The sequence below is a fragment of the Agelaius tricolor genome, unplaced genomic scaffold, assembly GCF_023055355.1.
Source record: "Agelaius tricolor isolate 1412-34295 unplaced genomic scaffold, bAgeTri1.0.p SCAF_9, whole genome shotgun sequence".
NCBI classification, from domain to species: domain Eukaryota; kingdom Metazoa; phylum Chordata; class Aves; order Passeriformes; family Icteridae; genus Agelaius; species Agelaius tricolor.
The window spans coordinates 18434954-18451380 of record NW_027269269.1 but is presented as its reverse complement, the minus strand read 5'-3'; the positions used below and the strand labels follow the sequence as shown (position 1 = coordinate 18451380).

The following is a 16427-nucleotide window of genomic DNA, read 5'->3' as shown; positions in this document are numbered from 1 at the left end:
GTATACCCTGGCTTGGTTGTGTTCTAGGTAACTGCAGAATTACACATTCATGTAATAGTTCATAAATCCAGCAGAGGCCTCTGAAACCAGTAAGGCTGAATGAAGAGAGCCCCTGTTCTCTGGATTTCTCTGCAGTGCAGCCATAGGCTTTTAAAACAGCTGCAACCCAATATTCAGTGGATAGATACATCTTAGCTGCACAGCTTTTACCAGAATAATACAATCCAGTCAGTCACATGAGAGGTCCTGGTCCTTCTCACCAGCTTGTTAAGGGACTAGGAAGACAGAAGTAGTATTTGCTGCCCACTCTAAAATGAATTTGGAACAAAAACCTCATATGGACTTGCAATGCATTTTGTGGGAGTACAGTAACACAACCAAGAGGGAGCAAAGTCCCTGCAGTCAGCTCTAGGCTACCTTGGTTACAGGTGCAAAGACCTTGACTCCTCACTGGGATCCAGTTACTGCACAGAAGGAAGACTTGGATCCAGAGCTACTTGCTTTGCCTGGAGAAGGAAGTTTCAGTCTACCAGTACAAAATGCAGGCCTCTGACACAGTTCCCTGCATATTCAGAGCCCTGCTGGTTACATGGCCTCCCAGCTCCACATGAGATGTTTAAAAATGCCTAAATTCCTTATACAGTGGTAGCAGTAAAGAAGCACACTTCACATAGAAGATCCCTTACATGCTTTGGAAAGTAATGCAAACTGCACAGATCTGAAATAAGAGAGTCCCCATAAAACCTCTTGGATAATTCCCCTTATAAAAGCTTCTAAAATAATTCAAGTTGCATTACTGGCTCTCACAAACCTGGAACTTAATGTACAGAATGGAATTTGCCATTCACAATGCAGCTATCTTACTGTGCCTAGGAACAATGTTCCTACCCCACATGGACCACAATTCTCAGAAGATTTAAAAAGGACATTTTAGCTTTCAACATCCAAACCAAAGGCACTTGGCACTAGTCATTCATTCCTGGAAATGAACAGGAAGAGAGGTTTTTAAAAAAGAGAGGTTTTTAAAGTTACAAAGAGTCTTGATAATTTTGTGTATTCAAACAGCTCCACTTATTTTCTTCCACCATTAAGCTCCTTACAGCTTTGCCCAGTGAAAATGGTCAAATTATACTTTGTAGCTACGGTATGTTCTGACATTGTCAAGTTGGAAATTGCAATAGTCTTGTGATGATGCAAGTGGCCATTTTAAGACTTCCTTCCATTAGAGACAGAATAAAACCACAGACATTCCTGGTGCTAGGAGAGTTCTCACACAAGCATTTATAAATATCAGGTCTGGGATCAAATCTTGCTTATTCCTTTAAAAATAACTTTAGCGTAGCTGCTGCTGCTAAATTGATGATAGAGTCTATTACAAAATAGAGTTTTGCTCTTGAGCACTGTAAACAGGAAGGTATGTCAGAGCCTGAGCAGGAGCTGGTTTGGCGAAGCAAACCTGAATAAGGCTGTTTTGTACCTCGGCTGCCTGCGGTGCCCAGGTTTGGAAGCACAAAGCGTTGTAGGCAATGCCATCTAGTGGCTCAACACCGGCACAGACTGATTCCCAACAGAGCTGGCTTCTGTCTTGGGAGCAGGCACAATCCTGAAATCAGCAGCTTTACCTGACACGGGACCCCCCACTCCACCCCAACAAAACCCACAAAACTCATTCAAACGCCATGCAATTCCACACAGGCAGTTCTCAGAGCAAGCAAACTTTTGCCATTGCAGGCAACAAAGACCAGCAAACCTGGAACCAGAAATTCATCTCAACATTTCTAACCTGTTTCTTAGGCCACACTAATTATTACAGATGAATTTTGTCAACAGAATTATCTGAATGTGATTCTATTCTATCTAAAGCCAGCTTGTCTAAACTAAAACATGCTTACTTCCAGGAACAGCTTTAAAGAAAGGCTCAGGTGTGCTAGAGGACTTACTACCTTTCTTTTTCTACTCACACATGTGACTAGAATCTATGTGACACCTGGCATCAGAGCCAATTCACTGCTCCCCTGCCTGCAAAAAGTCTGTGCTGTGCCCACAGCTTAAGAGTGACACATTCAGAAAACACAGGTGGCTCCCACCCATGAGTTTCAAATGCACCAGACCAGGAGTCTCATAATGTCAGCCAACAGCATCCACACAGACTTGTATTGCAGTTAGAGGCAAGAACTGAGAATAACATGAAGCTCTGAGTCAGTTTGTCTGTGTTCCTGCATCACAGATTTTTCCACGTGGGCGGAGGTTTCTGTCCAAGGACCATAAGGTCACTGCAGAGCATGGGTTAAACACAATCACATTATGTTGTGTTCCACAGACCACACACTTGGAGGCAATTATACTGCAACTCTGTGAAAGGCATAAATAACAGGAAATGGGTGGAAAGACACTGACAGGCCACAGATGCACTAACCTGGTCATAAGCAACAGTCTGGCCAAGGCGCAGCCAGGCTCTGGCCTGGAAAGAAAAGCACTGTGTGCAAAATCCATGTCATGCTCCTTCCCTCCTAACCTGCTCCCATACAGCCAGCCTGGGTGGAGAGTTCTACTCGACAGGCTGGGTACAGAAGGGATTACCTGGAAGAAGGAGTGGATGCTGGCAGTGGCTTCACTGCGGATTCGCAGCAGGGCGCCCAGCGTGTTGTTCCTGCAGCGCAGGTGAGGGAACTGTCGGAGATACTCCAGTGGGTGCCTCTCCCTCATTTTCAGGGGAAATGACTGGGAACAACAAGGAAATCAAAGTAAGAGGATGAGAACTTGGGAGTCCACGCAGTTTTATTGCTATTCATGGAATGCATTCATCTCTCCCTACTAAAACTCAATCACCATTACAGAGCACACAAGAACTAGATGCTTTTGCCTATCTTTTCCTGCTTGTTTTGTGTATTTTACAATGCTTACAGCAGAGCAAGATCCATGAACATGACACGAAGTATTGGCATTCCAGAACACTCCACCTTTTGGATGTTGAGCCCTTCTGAAACCCAGCTGTTCACCTCACTGCTGCAACAGCAAGCTGGTTCTGAATGTGCCTGTGGTAGATATGGCTCTTCCAGCTGCACAACCTGGAGTGTCTAACCAGTTCCACTGTTTCTCCAATTCATGGTAAGCCACCTGCACAGGTAAGTGCTTCAGGGTGGGACAAAGGCATACGCCAAACTGTCAGCCTGTGCACATTTTCCGTGGAGAAATGGCTCTGTCACAGAAATGGCCTTTCATCGTGATCCAATGTTTCTCTTTTGATGCACCCTACAGACACTGCTGACAAATCAAAGTCTGCAGGATCACTCAGACTTAAAGAAAATACAGTTTCAAGCATGTTTTGTTGGATACTTGGACCTTCAAGAATTGATTTCTAGCAGTCCCACCCCTTCTGCTACAGTGACATACCCAAATATCACAAGGTCCCACCACATGAATGGTTTCAGCTTGCAGCTCCATGTTTTGCATCTTATGAGGACTTTTGACAAGCTTCCCTTGCACTTCCACTGCGCTTCCAAAAGTCAAGTCTCTAAGAAACAAAGAAGAAACAACAGCTTAACTAGGTGCTGATACAACTACATTCAGAAGAGAGATTCCTGTTAATTTAGCTGGATTACTGAGGATCACAAGAGATGCTGTAGCCATAGAGCTTAACTGATGAAATAAAAAATTATTAAATGCAGAGGTGGGAATGAGAAGAGACTCACAAAGCTACAAAAGAATTTAGAACAAGGCAGGAATGTTGGACAAGCAGGGAGAACAGTGACAGGTTTTTATCAGAAGAGGCTCTTGGTGGAGACAAATGTGGTTGGCCAATCCCTGGCACAAGGAAGGAGGCCTAAGCAGACCCCTCCAAGCACTGCTCAGCACATGTATTTCTCCAGTTATTTCAAATGGACCTACCTCTTTTCCAGGCTGGGATCAGCAACCACCTGGAGGCTTTCCAGAGAACTCCCATCATTTATGTGCAAGAACAATACTTCCTTCTGGGATCGGACAGAGCGAACCCAGCCCTAGAGGTAAAAGAAAGAGATTTGTTATTTTTTGGCAGGAACGCTGTGTGCTCATGCTCTTCTTGCAGCTGAGCTAGACACACCACTTCAGGCCTACTTCAGCTTCTTACTGAAATCAAAGTAACTGTTTCTTTAGAGGCAAAAAAAATAATGATAATAAAAAACAAAAGGACAAAAAAAGTTCGTGTCAGTTTTTCTTTTGACTTCAAAGCAGAGAGAAACAAGTCCTTAGGCAGAGACATCCTTCTGAGGCAGTCTCTTCCTGAGAACAGCAAGGATTAAAAAGATGTACCTGCATCTTTGTGGAGCTGAGAATACAGAAAGCAATGCACTGCTCTGAAGATGTGAAGTGTTTTGGTAAAGTACATATTCCTATCGGTGATGTCCCTTCCAAGCTCTTCTTACTAAAACAGGAGAGACCAGTAATGCACTGTTCTTCATTACAATACACTCAAGACCATTCTAATGGTTTTTAATATCAGTTTTGTTGTTGTATCCTTGTAGTAACATTCCAATGTTTCAACTCTTCCAATCTGTTCACTACTAGTTTATGTGCCCTAAAATGCTGGACTGCTAAAACAATGTTGCATGTTGCGGCCAATAGATTCACATGAAAAACTACATATTCGTGCAAAACAAAAATAAAAATTATTGCCTTGGATGTTTCTCCTTTCATCTCAAAAACCAAGACTGCTTCATTGAGCCCATGGGAAAAAAAAAAAAAAGCTATTAAGAAAAAAATTTAGAAATACTTTGTTGAGTTTCATGAAAATAATAAAACTAATGATACCCCAATTCTTTGTAACAGCAAAACAGGAAAACTGACCATGTACAGTGCAGGCTAAATGTCTTGAGTTTTTTAATGACATATAAATTTTAGTTACTTTTTTATGGGAAATGTTAAGTCAGTACCAAGGCAGCAAGCAATAGTAATTGCATGCAAAATATAACTCCCATAGTTGCTCCTCAGCTCAGCAGAGTTGAGACAAAGCTGGCCTTCAAAGCAAAATCATCTGCTGGGGGCCTTGCAGATCAAATTCTAACAATATTGTAGAGAACAACTAAAACCAGTGCTGATTAAACCACCAAACTGCCTCTTTTCCAACCAGTTTTGTATTTTTCTTAACTGGAAGCGACCAAATAGTCCCAATGACTTCAAACTAGGCAAGTGCTTTAGAGATTTTCTTACCAGACAAACCAATGCAAATCCATCTACTTCTGCCACCCAGACAGAACAAACCAAGAATTAAACAGCACCAGAAGTAAAGCGTGTTATAGTTTTAAAAATGACTACTAGCACAGGCAAAGCATCACACGGGCTTGCATAACATGCTTTCCTTACTCCATATAAGAACCATGGAAGATTTTAAAGACATGAATCTAGTGAGTCAGACAGGGTAAACCACCCAAAGGAAGAACTAATGCAAGAAACAAGATCATCTGGGCATCCTCTTATTTGTATGGTGAAAGTAAAAGGTATTTCCTACAGTAACATGCCTGAAGCTGTTGTGCTTATCCTCCATATTCCAGGAAATCCCCAGAACACACCATGTATGTTATACTGGATGCACATTTAATGTATAATGGCAGGTATTTTTCCTCCCCACAAACACTCCCTAACAAAACACACTAAAAATGAACAAAGAAACATTCTCAAGAGCTTTTCTTACCACCTCATAAGCTGTTCTGGAATCTATTAAATAAGAGAAGGAGTCTTGCATCCTGCAATAGGAAGTAAAAGCATACCCAGGCATATATTGGAACAGCAGAGGCTGCAGCAGCAATGTTCTGACCACTTCACACCTACCAGAATGAATGTACAATAAAAGTGACAACCCTGACTGTAACAATTAGACTGCACATTCCAACAACCTGGCCATTATAAGGTTGGATTTAAGCCAGACAGATTCCTAGCCCATTTTAATAAAAAACCCCCGCATTTTGGTAGCAAAGGGGAAGAGCAAAGCAGCAATGGTCTGGAGGACAGGGAAGGCGGAGGAATGGAAGTATTGCAAACTTTAGCATCAGTTTATTCTAGCTTGCATTATTCAACCAACTACATCCAAAAAGAACCAACACTGGATGAGCTTCTTCCTGACCTATTAGGCTTCACCTATGTGTGAGCAGGAATACCAGCATGCTACAGACTGGTTTTTGGGTTAGTAGAATCACAGAAAGGTTTGAATTGGAAGGGATCTTAAAGGTTATCCAGTTCTAACCCCACTGCCATGGGCAGGAACACCTTCCAGTAGACCAGGTTGCTCCAAGCCCCATCCTGGCCTTGAACACTTCCAAGGATGGGGCAGCTACATCTTCTCTAGGCAACCTGTGCCAGTGCTTTACCCCTCTACAGTGACAAATTTCCTTCTTATAATCTAAATGTATCCTCTTTCAGTTTTGTTTAAAACTGTTACCAAGTACCCCAGTCCTTTTCATATTCATGCAGAAATACTGACAAGTGCATAGCCCTGTATGGAAGCAGGGACTCTGTGTGTGCAACCACTGCTCTGCCAGTCGCAAACACCACAAAACCGGGGAACAATCCTATGCCAAGGAAAAGTGCTCCATAGCTAAAATGCCCATTAATTCCAGGCTATCTTGGTTCACAAGAGGAGCCAAATAGAAACGTCAGGGGAAGTGTTACCGATGGTTCTACTGACACTGCTCTAAACCTGGACGTACGTGGCACAAGACTTGTGAAAAAGCTTTATAAACAGCAGCACACCGGCAATGGTTCGCTCTCCGGAACAGATAAATCCAACGCGGCGGAGAGCACGTTCAGCACAACCCATCACGGTGACAACGCTGCTCCACACATGCCGAGTGACCCCAAGGCTCCGCTGGCTGCGACAGCAGCGAACCGAGCACGCACAGCGGGAAAAGGAACACACGGAGCGGCTCGGCACGACGGCACAGCAGTTCCGGGAGCTCAGCAAAACGCTCTGCAGGGCTCCCGCTTCGCTCGCTGAAGCACGGGCGTGGGCCGTGCCCCTCCAGGCACTACCCTCCGCTCGGGCCCCGGCAGGGCCGGGCACACACAGACCCGCACTCTGACCGGCCCCGGGCACACACAGACCCGCACTCTGACCGGCCCCGGGCACACACAGACCCGCACTCTGACCGGCCCCGGGCACACACAGACCCGCACTCTGACCGGCCCCGGGCACACACAGACCCGCACTCTGACCGGCCCCGGGCACACACAGACCCGCACTCTGACCGGCCCCGGGCACACACAGACCCGCACTCTGACCGGCCCCGGGCACACACACACCCGCACTCTGACCGGCCCCGGGCACACACACACCCGCACTCTGACAGGCCCCGGGCACGCACACTCGCACTCTGACCGGCCCCGGGCACACACCTGCACTCTGACCGCCTCCGCCGGCTCCCGCGCCCCCAGCGCCTCGCACACCCGCAGCCGCACGGCCCGCGGCAGGGAGGCGCAGCGGCGCAGGGCCCGCCACCCGCCCCGGGCGCCCAGCATGGCGAGGCCCGGCGGGGCCGCTCCCCCAAAGCCTGGCCCGAGCCCGGTGCCCGGTTCCCGGTTCCCACACGGGCCCACGTGAGTCCGCCTGCCTCCCGCCGCCTCACGTGACTGCCCGCCCAGCCAATGGCCGCCCAGACTGCCCCGGCCAGCCAATCAGAACAGAATGCGCGACGCGGCCCACCTATTCCGCCGCCCGGGCGCAAGCGCTCTGGGAAATGTAGTTCTTCCTATGGGGTGTCCGCTCCTAGTGGGACGTGTGGGACTGTCATCCTCGCATGTGGGGGGAAGGATGCTCCGTAGCCACGAGAGGAATCCCGTGTTGGGACACAAGGGATCCCCGTGGCGGACCCCTGGGGCCACCTGAGCGGCAGCGCGGTCTGGGGATGGTGTGTGTGCTTCTCGAGGACCTTCAGCCACTCTCCCGTCCTCCTGGGCTTCTCTCAGGGACCATTGACTCTGTCATGCCCCCCGACAGTCCTCACTTTTCCTGATAAGAGGCACAGGACTTGGGTCTGCTTTGCAAGCCTTGGTAACGAATAAACCTTTTCTCCTCTTTCTTTTTGAAGCTTATGCCCCTCTGTCCTTCCAGATGGTGTGGGTGGATGGTGAGGAGCAGCCATCAGGGTCTCCAGCCCTGCAGGGAATGACTTGGCAAGAGAGGGGGGCTTAAAATTGGCCATGACCCAGCAATGTGCTCTTGCAACCCAGAAAGCCTATTATATCCTGGGCTGCATCCACAGCATGGGACCAGCAGGGCGGGATGGGGGATTCTGGATTCTGCCCTCTGTTCCTGTGAGACCCCACCTGGAGCATCCAGCTCTGGGGTCATCAGCACTGGAAACATATGGACCTATTGACTGAGTACAAAGGAGGGAGGCCACAAAGATAGTCAGAGAGCTGGAGCACCTTTGCTATGGAGACAGGTGGAAACAGTTGGGGCTGCTCAGCCTGGAGAGAAGGGGGCTTCTTCCTTACTGCAGCCTTCCAAACTTAAAGAGGGCTTGTAAGAAAGACAGAGAAATCTTTAGTGCCAGGATAAGGGACAATGGTTTTAAAATGAAAGAGCGTTGATTTAGTTTGCACACGAGGAAGAAATCCTCTGCTGTGAGGTGGTGAGGTCTGGAAGAGGTTGCCCAGAGAGGCTGTGGCTGCCTCAACCTTAGAAGTGTTCAAAGCCAGGTTGAATGGGGCTTGGATCAACTTGGTCTAATGGAGGCGTCCCCTGCCCATGGCAGGAATGTTGAAATTAGATTATATTAAAATGTCCCTTCCAACCCAAAACATTCTGTGATTCTCTGAAATGTGTAAAGCCAGTGCTGCTTCCCCATGCAGCCCAGCCCTTGCTGCTCTGCTTGCCTGATTCCTGCCTGTCTCTGTTCTGCAGCTTCACTGCAGGAGGGCAGCAGCTGAACACACTGCTGTGCTTGTGGTCAGAGGTCACCTCATTGCTGTGCTTTGATCATTGCAGCACTGAGGGTCACACAAGAGAGCAGCAGTGGGATGCTCCAGGGCCAGGAGGTGCTGGGAGGCAGCTTTGGTAGTGACACTGCTTGCAGGGAGGCAAACCCTTTACCTTGCTGTAAAGTCCCTGGTAAGAAAGGAATTGCTGGCCAGAGGCTGCTTTTAGAAGAAACAAGTGGGGCTCGTGGAAAAGAGAGAGGAAAGCTTTTTTGATTTTCCCATGTGATTCTTTTTATCTGTGCATGAAAAGCTTCTTGTCCTCAAAGTCCAAAGCTGCTTGCTAGGGCCTTCCTTCACCTCTGCTTTTGCTCCAAGTAAGCCAATGTCCCCACCCCTGGCTCAGTCCTGACCTGAGCTCTGCCCTGCCTTGAAACATCATCCTGAGGAATTAGAGCTGCAGGGCAGGGCCACAGACATAACCAGGTGGATGAGAAAGACACTGAGAGGTAGGACAGGAGACCTCAGGGGTAGGGTGCAGGGAGGGGAGGTACAGGGAGGGATAGAAGCACATCCTCAGGCAGCGAGGACAGCTTTGCCAGTATCTGACTTCTGTGCCACTGCACGGAATCGTGCGGACTGCCTGGACACACATGGTTACTGCCTCAGTGCTGGATGGAAACACAGGGGCACACATGTCTTTGTACTCCTGAGTGAGCAAAATTAGTTTTATTTTAATGCCAACCACCATCCCCTCCTGTAAGGGCCAGCACTGAGCTTTGCTGTGTGTTGGTACACTGCTGTGATGTGGTTTCTTAGAGAATCCCAGTGCAGGAAGGAGCTGGTGCTGATGCAGTGTCAGGCAGAGATACAGGATGTGAATTGGTAGGAAATTAGGCCTCTGTCATTCAGGGAACTCCTGGCTTAATGTGAGAACTAAACATGTGTGTAATGACTGCTCAGTGCATGTTACATGTTCTCTGTGCCTGGTCACACATGGTGCATTCCTTACTGCTCTCAGCTATAGGTTTTTTCCTCCTGTTCTGCCATACTGCCCAGAATAATTTTTCCAGGGTTATTTGACTCATTAAGCCCTCTTCAGGCCAAATAAACAATTAATGTAAGGAAGTATTAGAGGGTAGCACCAGTGACAATGTCTAAACACACCAGGAAAGGGGCGAGGTCCTTCCCCTCAGACCCATCTGCTCTAGGACCACCTGTGGGCAATTGGAAGCAAGGGCATAACACAGCAAAGTCTGGCCTCACGTGTTTTTGGACTGGACTTGAACTTTTCTCATCCAGGTGAATATCCTTCTCTACAAAGCCCAAATGGTATCACTATACTTTTGGGGGAAGTGGAGGTGAGACTGTAGTCAAATCTTCTGCTCCTGCTGTCGTAAGTGGTGGGCAGCCACTTTGTCTATTAATGAGGGATATCAAGAGGAACAAAGAGAGAGATCACAAAGGCTGTGGGTCTTGCACAAGGGTGGAACAGAACCATGACACCTTAGCATCACTCCCTCTTCCACCTCTTGCAGTGGTGAGGGTCACCTGGCCTTAACCTGATAAACCATCCCTCCCCAGTCTTCATGCCCCAGGAATCCCTTAGCCACACATCTCATGGAATAGCTCATGGAAATCCCTTAGCCACACATCTCACAGCATAATCTCAGGGTTGTAGGCCTCAGTTCCCATAGCTGCCCATCTTCTTTTCACTGCTGGATGCTGTCCTCACTGGCCAGCAGTTTGGCACCATCAGAACCACAAACCATAGCCCCAGGGATGACCCCAGATCTCAGGTTCTTTGAGTAGGTCCTTATGGGTCGATGCAGTGCTGCAGCTAACTCCCAGCACTGTTGCTCTCTGGTACATAGATTGGGTGTTTTGGAGATGTTTCAGGTGTTGGCAAAGATGTGGCTGTGTATGAATGTATGTTTCATTTCTTGCCATGCAGAGCAGAGCCCTTCTAAAAGCTTTCCAGAGAGCACTGGTGCTCTTTGTGGATCAGAGTAGCAATGTCAGTCTGGGCTGGGAAGCAGGATGCCGGTAGTCAGAGTGTCTGCAGGGAGGGAGGTTTAAAAGGATGATGAAAAATAATGGTTCTTCTGTACTCACATCTGGGTTTAGGAGACATGAAATGTTCCCAGTAGATGTTTCTGGTAGAAGCAAATTTATCTTCTAAGATGGTGCTTCACTGAGGGAAGAAAGAGAGAGGATTGAAGGTGAATGTGGCTGGGAGATGTGTAATGTGAGGTCATGTTAGAGGCAGTGCATTTGGAACAAAGGATGCAATGACAAATGGCTTGAGGGAGTAATATGTATGATATCCATTCCTCCTGTTGCTAGGAGTGATTCCTGAGGAGCACTGGCCAGCAATCTTCATCTCTCTCTCTTTTTTTGGTTGAACAGAAAGAATTTCTCCCATGGTAACAGAGCTGTGGGGCTACCCCAGCTAGCAGGTTTGTTCTGCAACAAGGTTTATCCTTCTGAAAGGAAGATCAAGTGCTTCAAAAATGAGCAGGAGGAGATGGACAAAGTTGTGTATGAGGACCAACTCCTAAAGGAAACTTCATCTTTCCTGATCCTGGACATTTTGGAAATCACACTATCACCGTGGCCACACTATCACTGTGGAAATGGGGAGATGAAAAAGTGTTGGGAAGAGCTATTCCTAGCTCTGTGGGGATGGCTGGAAATCAGAAGAGATACTTTGAGGGGAAGCAGTGTCTATGTTCAGGCCTTTACTCTCTGGACTGCTCTTTCTACAGAAACATGCTCTGGATCTGCTGTGAGCAAAAAGGAGGCTGGAATATTGGGCTTTGTGCTGTCTTAGTTCATGATGACACTATCAGAAAAAAAGAAGTGAAATATTCATGAGCTAAGTAGAAACCCATTCTTAATGGGGCTGCAGAGAGATATTTTAAAGCCTGTAAAGCTTCACTAGAATTTAGATTTACCATGATAATTTCATTGGGTTCCCAGCATTCAAGTGGGTTTTATATTGTCTAATCCAATATCTGTAGAAGCCAGTGATAGCTTTTAATTTATTTTAACTGATGATAGATTGGGCTTTCACTGATGAGAAGTCATTTCAGAACTGAAATGTTGCTGAAAGGTCAGCCCAGTTCTCTGACACAAAGTCCTAGGCTATGGTTTGTTATGAGTATCAAATTAGCTACTTATTCCCAAATGTCTCCACATTGCTTTGATGCAGACATATTTTATAGACTCTGGAAGCAGACACATTCATACTTATTTTTAGAAGGATTAAATACCTTTCTTTGCGACTGCACAGGGGAAAAAAAGAGAGACATTATCTTCCAAAAAGCTTTATTCTTGTTCTCAAAATGCAGGTTTGCTGAGCAACAGTACCTTATCCCAGCCATTTCTTTCTGCTTTCTAATAATTTATAATTACTAGAATCACAAACAAGTACTGGGTGAGTCATTGTTCAGGGATATTTTTCCTGGTGAAATGAGGAATATCCCTCAGCTTAATCCTGTACTGTTAGTTTTTTTCCTTAACAAACTCCCTTAAGCAAGCCACATCTAATGTAGCTCTTTGCCCCAATTAATTCTCAGCCTATGGATTTAGGTCTCCAGCACCAGGAGAACCTGAATTCCCTGCCCACTACCACAGCTGTTAATAACTAGGGAAAAAAAAAGACTCGGTGCAAAAAATGTTGTAATCCCCTTTGTTGGACCCAAACATCAGTTTCCCAGAGAACTGTGATGAAAACAGCATACTCCATGCGTGTCAGTATTCCAGCCTGCCCAGAGCCTGAGCTCATTGCACCTGTGTTGTTCAGAGCCCTGCATGATCCAAGTGATAAATGCTTTGGGTAAGTCTCCAAGGTGATCTCAGAAACTGGATTCCTCCACCATAAATAAATCCTTTATGAGAACATCCCAGTGCTGCCATGGGCTCTCTGAAGGTCAGCTGACCCCATGGACCTTAGCAGCTCTCTGCTGTGGAGTAGCATGGATCCTTGGGATGAACATGGAAATCACAGGGTAATCATTCAGTGCTGTGAATATGGGAGAGTGCTTACAGGAGCCTGGAGGAGCCTTTCCTGTCCCTCTCTTAACTGGCACAGTGACTGGCAATGTTCCAAAGCTTGTGTGAGAAGTTCCTCTGCCCATTCCTGCTCCTTCTTCCTGCAGGGCTGCCCTGCTTTCCTACTGCATCCACAGAGGAAGTTGACATGGAAAGGGGACACACTGCTGGGTGATTATGTCCACAGCAAACCTCTGAATCTGTGTGTGTCTCTCAGGGTTAAGAGGATCTGTTGCTCCCTGTTTTTTTCCAACACTATTCGTTTCCTACTAACTGTTGTCCAAGTTAGCAGGGCACTGCCTCATCCCCTCTCAGAAGAGCTTGAATTTGCAAATTGGCAGACTTGCAGATTCAAGGGTAGTCTCAGGGACTGATGCTGGGCCACTGAGGCTTGGATGGAGATTACTCCTGCATTAAGCAGCAGGAGGAAGGCTACAGCTTCCCAGCCCTGCACCTACGTGGAGAGAGAGAAGGGGGGAGTACACAGTAGCATTTCCAAGGAATGTTTTGTATTTTGAAAGATTTATCTGAGGGTCTGAAAGGATTTAATAACTGTGAACTAATTAAGCATACTAATTAATCCAGTGTTTAATCTCAACTCTTCGTTAGCTTTCTGTGCTGCTGAAGCAGAGATGTAGTCCCATATATCATGACATCCAGCCACTTTGCTTAATTGTGATTTCTCTGCACATGGTGCAGGCACTGAGCCGCTGAGGTGATGAGAGGAACACGAAAGCCCACGTACAGGAGAAAATTAGAGGGGCGAAGCAGCCCTGTGTGACTAACAACCTTGAGATCATTTCCATGAAGAGGATATTGACAGCCTAATTTGTTTCCCCTCCCCATTATCTCTGGTTTATTCTCATTGATGCTGCTGTTTTGCTAAGGGAGGTGGAAGCAATCTGCTTCTGAGCACATGAGGACAAAATGTCCATGTTATTCCTTTGTCCCATCCTTGTCACTATGGCTCCAAGCTGCTCTGCTGCAACCAGGAGGAGGATGCTGCTCACTTTCCCCCTTCATGATACTTCCCCATGGGTTTGCCTTTCCGTGATGTTTTATACTGATGCTACTGGTACTATTTTTGTGTGGAACCCACAGAGCCAACTCTCAGATCTCCATGAGCTGTTTCCTCAGTGCCACAGAAGAAGGGGCATCTGAAATGAATGCCCAGTTTAATCCAGAAATAGATCCGGACCAATGTGACTTTCTTATATCCAGGGCTAAATAATTCTCCTGGTTCTGGAGCTGTGGGAGACCCTGGAGGAGGTGAATGTGGTAGAACCAGGAGATGGTGTGCTCCACAGCAGAAACAGAGACAGAGGACATAGAAGATTGAAATTCCTCATACTCATGAGGGCCATCATCCCAAGGTGTGCGGACCATCATCCCAAGATTCTCTCCTTGTGGATGAAGGGATATCTGAAATCCTGTCATTTCTTCTCACAGCTGTCCTGAAAACTATGCCTGGGAAGATACCATGAACCCCAGATTGCCCAATTAAGGGCAGAATAATTGCCCCAACAGCACTCTTTGAACCAGCAGCTTCAGTTTGTACTCAGCTGCAACTCCATCTCCACACGGTTTACTTATTACTATTCACATAAACGTGGGATGGAGGTGAGCTCCTTTCAGGTCCACAACCTCAGCTTGGAGTCACAATTCCTTTAGGAGCTACTCACTTAAAAGTGTCTGGAAATGAGTCTGTGTAAGCAAAGGGACATTAAATTAGCTGAGAAAACAGGCTGCAGTGGGGGAATGTGGCAGTCACCTTCCTTGGAAATTACCAAGGGAAAGCTAGGCACAAATCTGTATTGAGGGTGTCTTAGGAGAATGAATCAGACCTGCCAGGATATGTGGAGAGGGGGGAGATGACCCACTGGGGACTTTTTTTCTGAACAGAACAAGCAAACGATTTTACAAGACCGACAATCCCCCAGTGTCTCCTTGTGCAGCCCTATGCAGCCAGCGGAGGAAATTGGTAACTGTACCCAGCAAGCCTGTTTTTAATTAACAAATAATTATCTACAAATTGCTGTAATTATTGCCTTGGATTCCAGAGGACAGGGACGTTAGTGCGAGATGAGCACAGCTTCCTTGCGAGTGAAATATTTTCCCTGCCTTATCTACAGAGCCCTGCTGCTGTGAGGTTTGGGTGACTCGGCGGTGCTTTCCTTTGGAGAAAGTGATAAAACATCTTGGGCTGTCTGGAAGGGGAAGCACGCTGGAAAAGGCACCAAAGGAAGGGCAGTTTCTTACATTTATCAGGTTGTCTGTCCTCATGCTGGAGTGGTTTGGGGGACGCCAATTAAGACATAAACCTCATCAATGAGTGCCAGGAGAAGGGTTCTTGCATATTCGTGAGACAACAGAGCAAAACGAGCATCCTGATTTGTGATCTTTCAATGAGAAAAGGATAAATCCAGCTTTGGAAAAAGATGATTAGTGTTAATCCAGATCAAATGGTGTTTCCCTGAGCCTTCAGCACTGAAGGATGCTAGTCTGGACAGAGTGCATCAGTCGCCATGACCACTTTGATCACTTTTTGGCGGGAGAGCACACAGAGCACTTCTACCTCTTTTTCTTCAGGCTCTGCTGCCAACCTCATGGTGGATATCCACAGCAACCACTTTTTCACAGTTACAAAGAATCTCTCCCATGGTAGCCTAAGTACTAAACACAGAGATGTTTATTGTCCTGCAGGGTTTACACCCTTTCAACAAGTCTAACGGGGAAAATCCACTCCAGCTTGCAGGAAAGGCACTGAAAGATAGCAGTAGCAGTATATCCTGGCTGGATGAGCGCAACCTGCTGAAGGGTTCCAGAGTCTCTGAGTTCTCTGAGACTTCAGCCCTGCTAGGTGTGTTTAATCTCTGAATTCTGATGCTTTATTCTGTCACTTCTAACTGAATTCCCTCAATGATGCCATTCACTGCCAGGGTTTCCATGACAGCCTCCACTTCAAGAAAACGGGTGCTTTTTATTATTCATCCATGGCATGTACCTTATGCTGCTGTGAAATGTTGCCTTTGTTTTTGCTGCTGTCTGTTTTTGCTACTATGTCTTTTCCATGCCGATACTTACCATTTGGGGTAGGGGGACCCTGCATCACCTTCCAAGGTGATGTGCATTGCCAACTCTTTTCAGCATCCCTTTGGCAGTAAGAAAACCCCATCTCAGTGAAAAGATGTGTTTCTGTGCTGGGGAGGAAGGGAAAAGAAATTTCTTTTAAATTGGAGTGTCTGCAGGCTGTTGTGCCCAGCATCACTGTGGTGTTCTGTACCAGCCAACTTTAATGCCTGTTGAAGTGTTCCCATGGGAAACTAGTATCCTGTTGTTTTACTGGGCTGCACTGGTGAAACAACTTGTCCTAAATCACACAAAAGGTCAAGGTCACACATGGGATTTGAACTCTGACCTTCTGATGTCTCCTTCTGTGTATGCACCATCAGCTCTTGTTTTTCTCATGCCTCATTTCACTC

At 46.7% G+C, this 16427-nt stretch overlaps 1 protein-coding gene across 3 annotated transcripts in view; it reads right to left on the bottom strand.

Annotated features, from left to right (window-relative positions):
• The window catches only part of NARS2 (asparaginyl-tRNA synthetase 2, mitochondrial), a 49015-nt gene extending 41417 nt beyond the window's left edge, over positions 1 to 7598 (bottom strand). For 2 of the 3 annotated variants that reach the window (XM_071432916.1, XM_071432918.1), the window contains exons 1-4: positions 7366 to 7598; positions 3889 to 3998; positions 3394 to 3514; positions 2581 to 2721 (exon numbers count right to left, since the gene is read on the bottom strand). In XM_071432916.1, coding sequence (XP_071289017.1) covers positions 2581 to 2721; positions 3394 to 3514; positions 3889 to 3998; positions 7366 to 7488 — 495 coding nt within the window. In that variant the 5' untranslated portion in view covers positions 7489 to 7598. Of the gene's footprint in view, positions 1 to 2580; positions 2722 to 3393; positions 3515 to 3888; positions 3999 to 7365 lie in introns of those variants that run through there. The other variant, XM_071432919.1, reaches the window with a different exon arrangement.
• Between the last annotated feature and the right edge of the window lie 8829 nt (positions 7599 to 16427).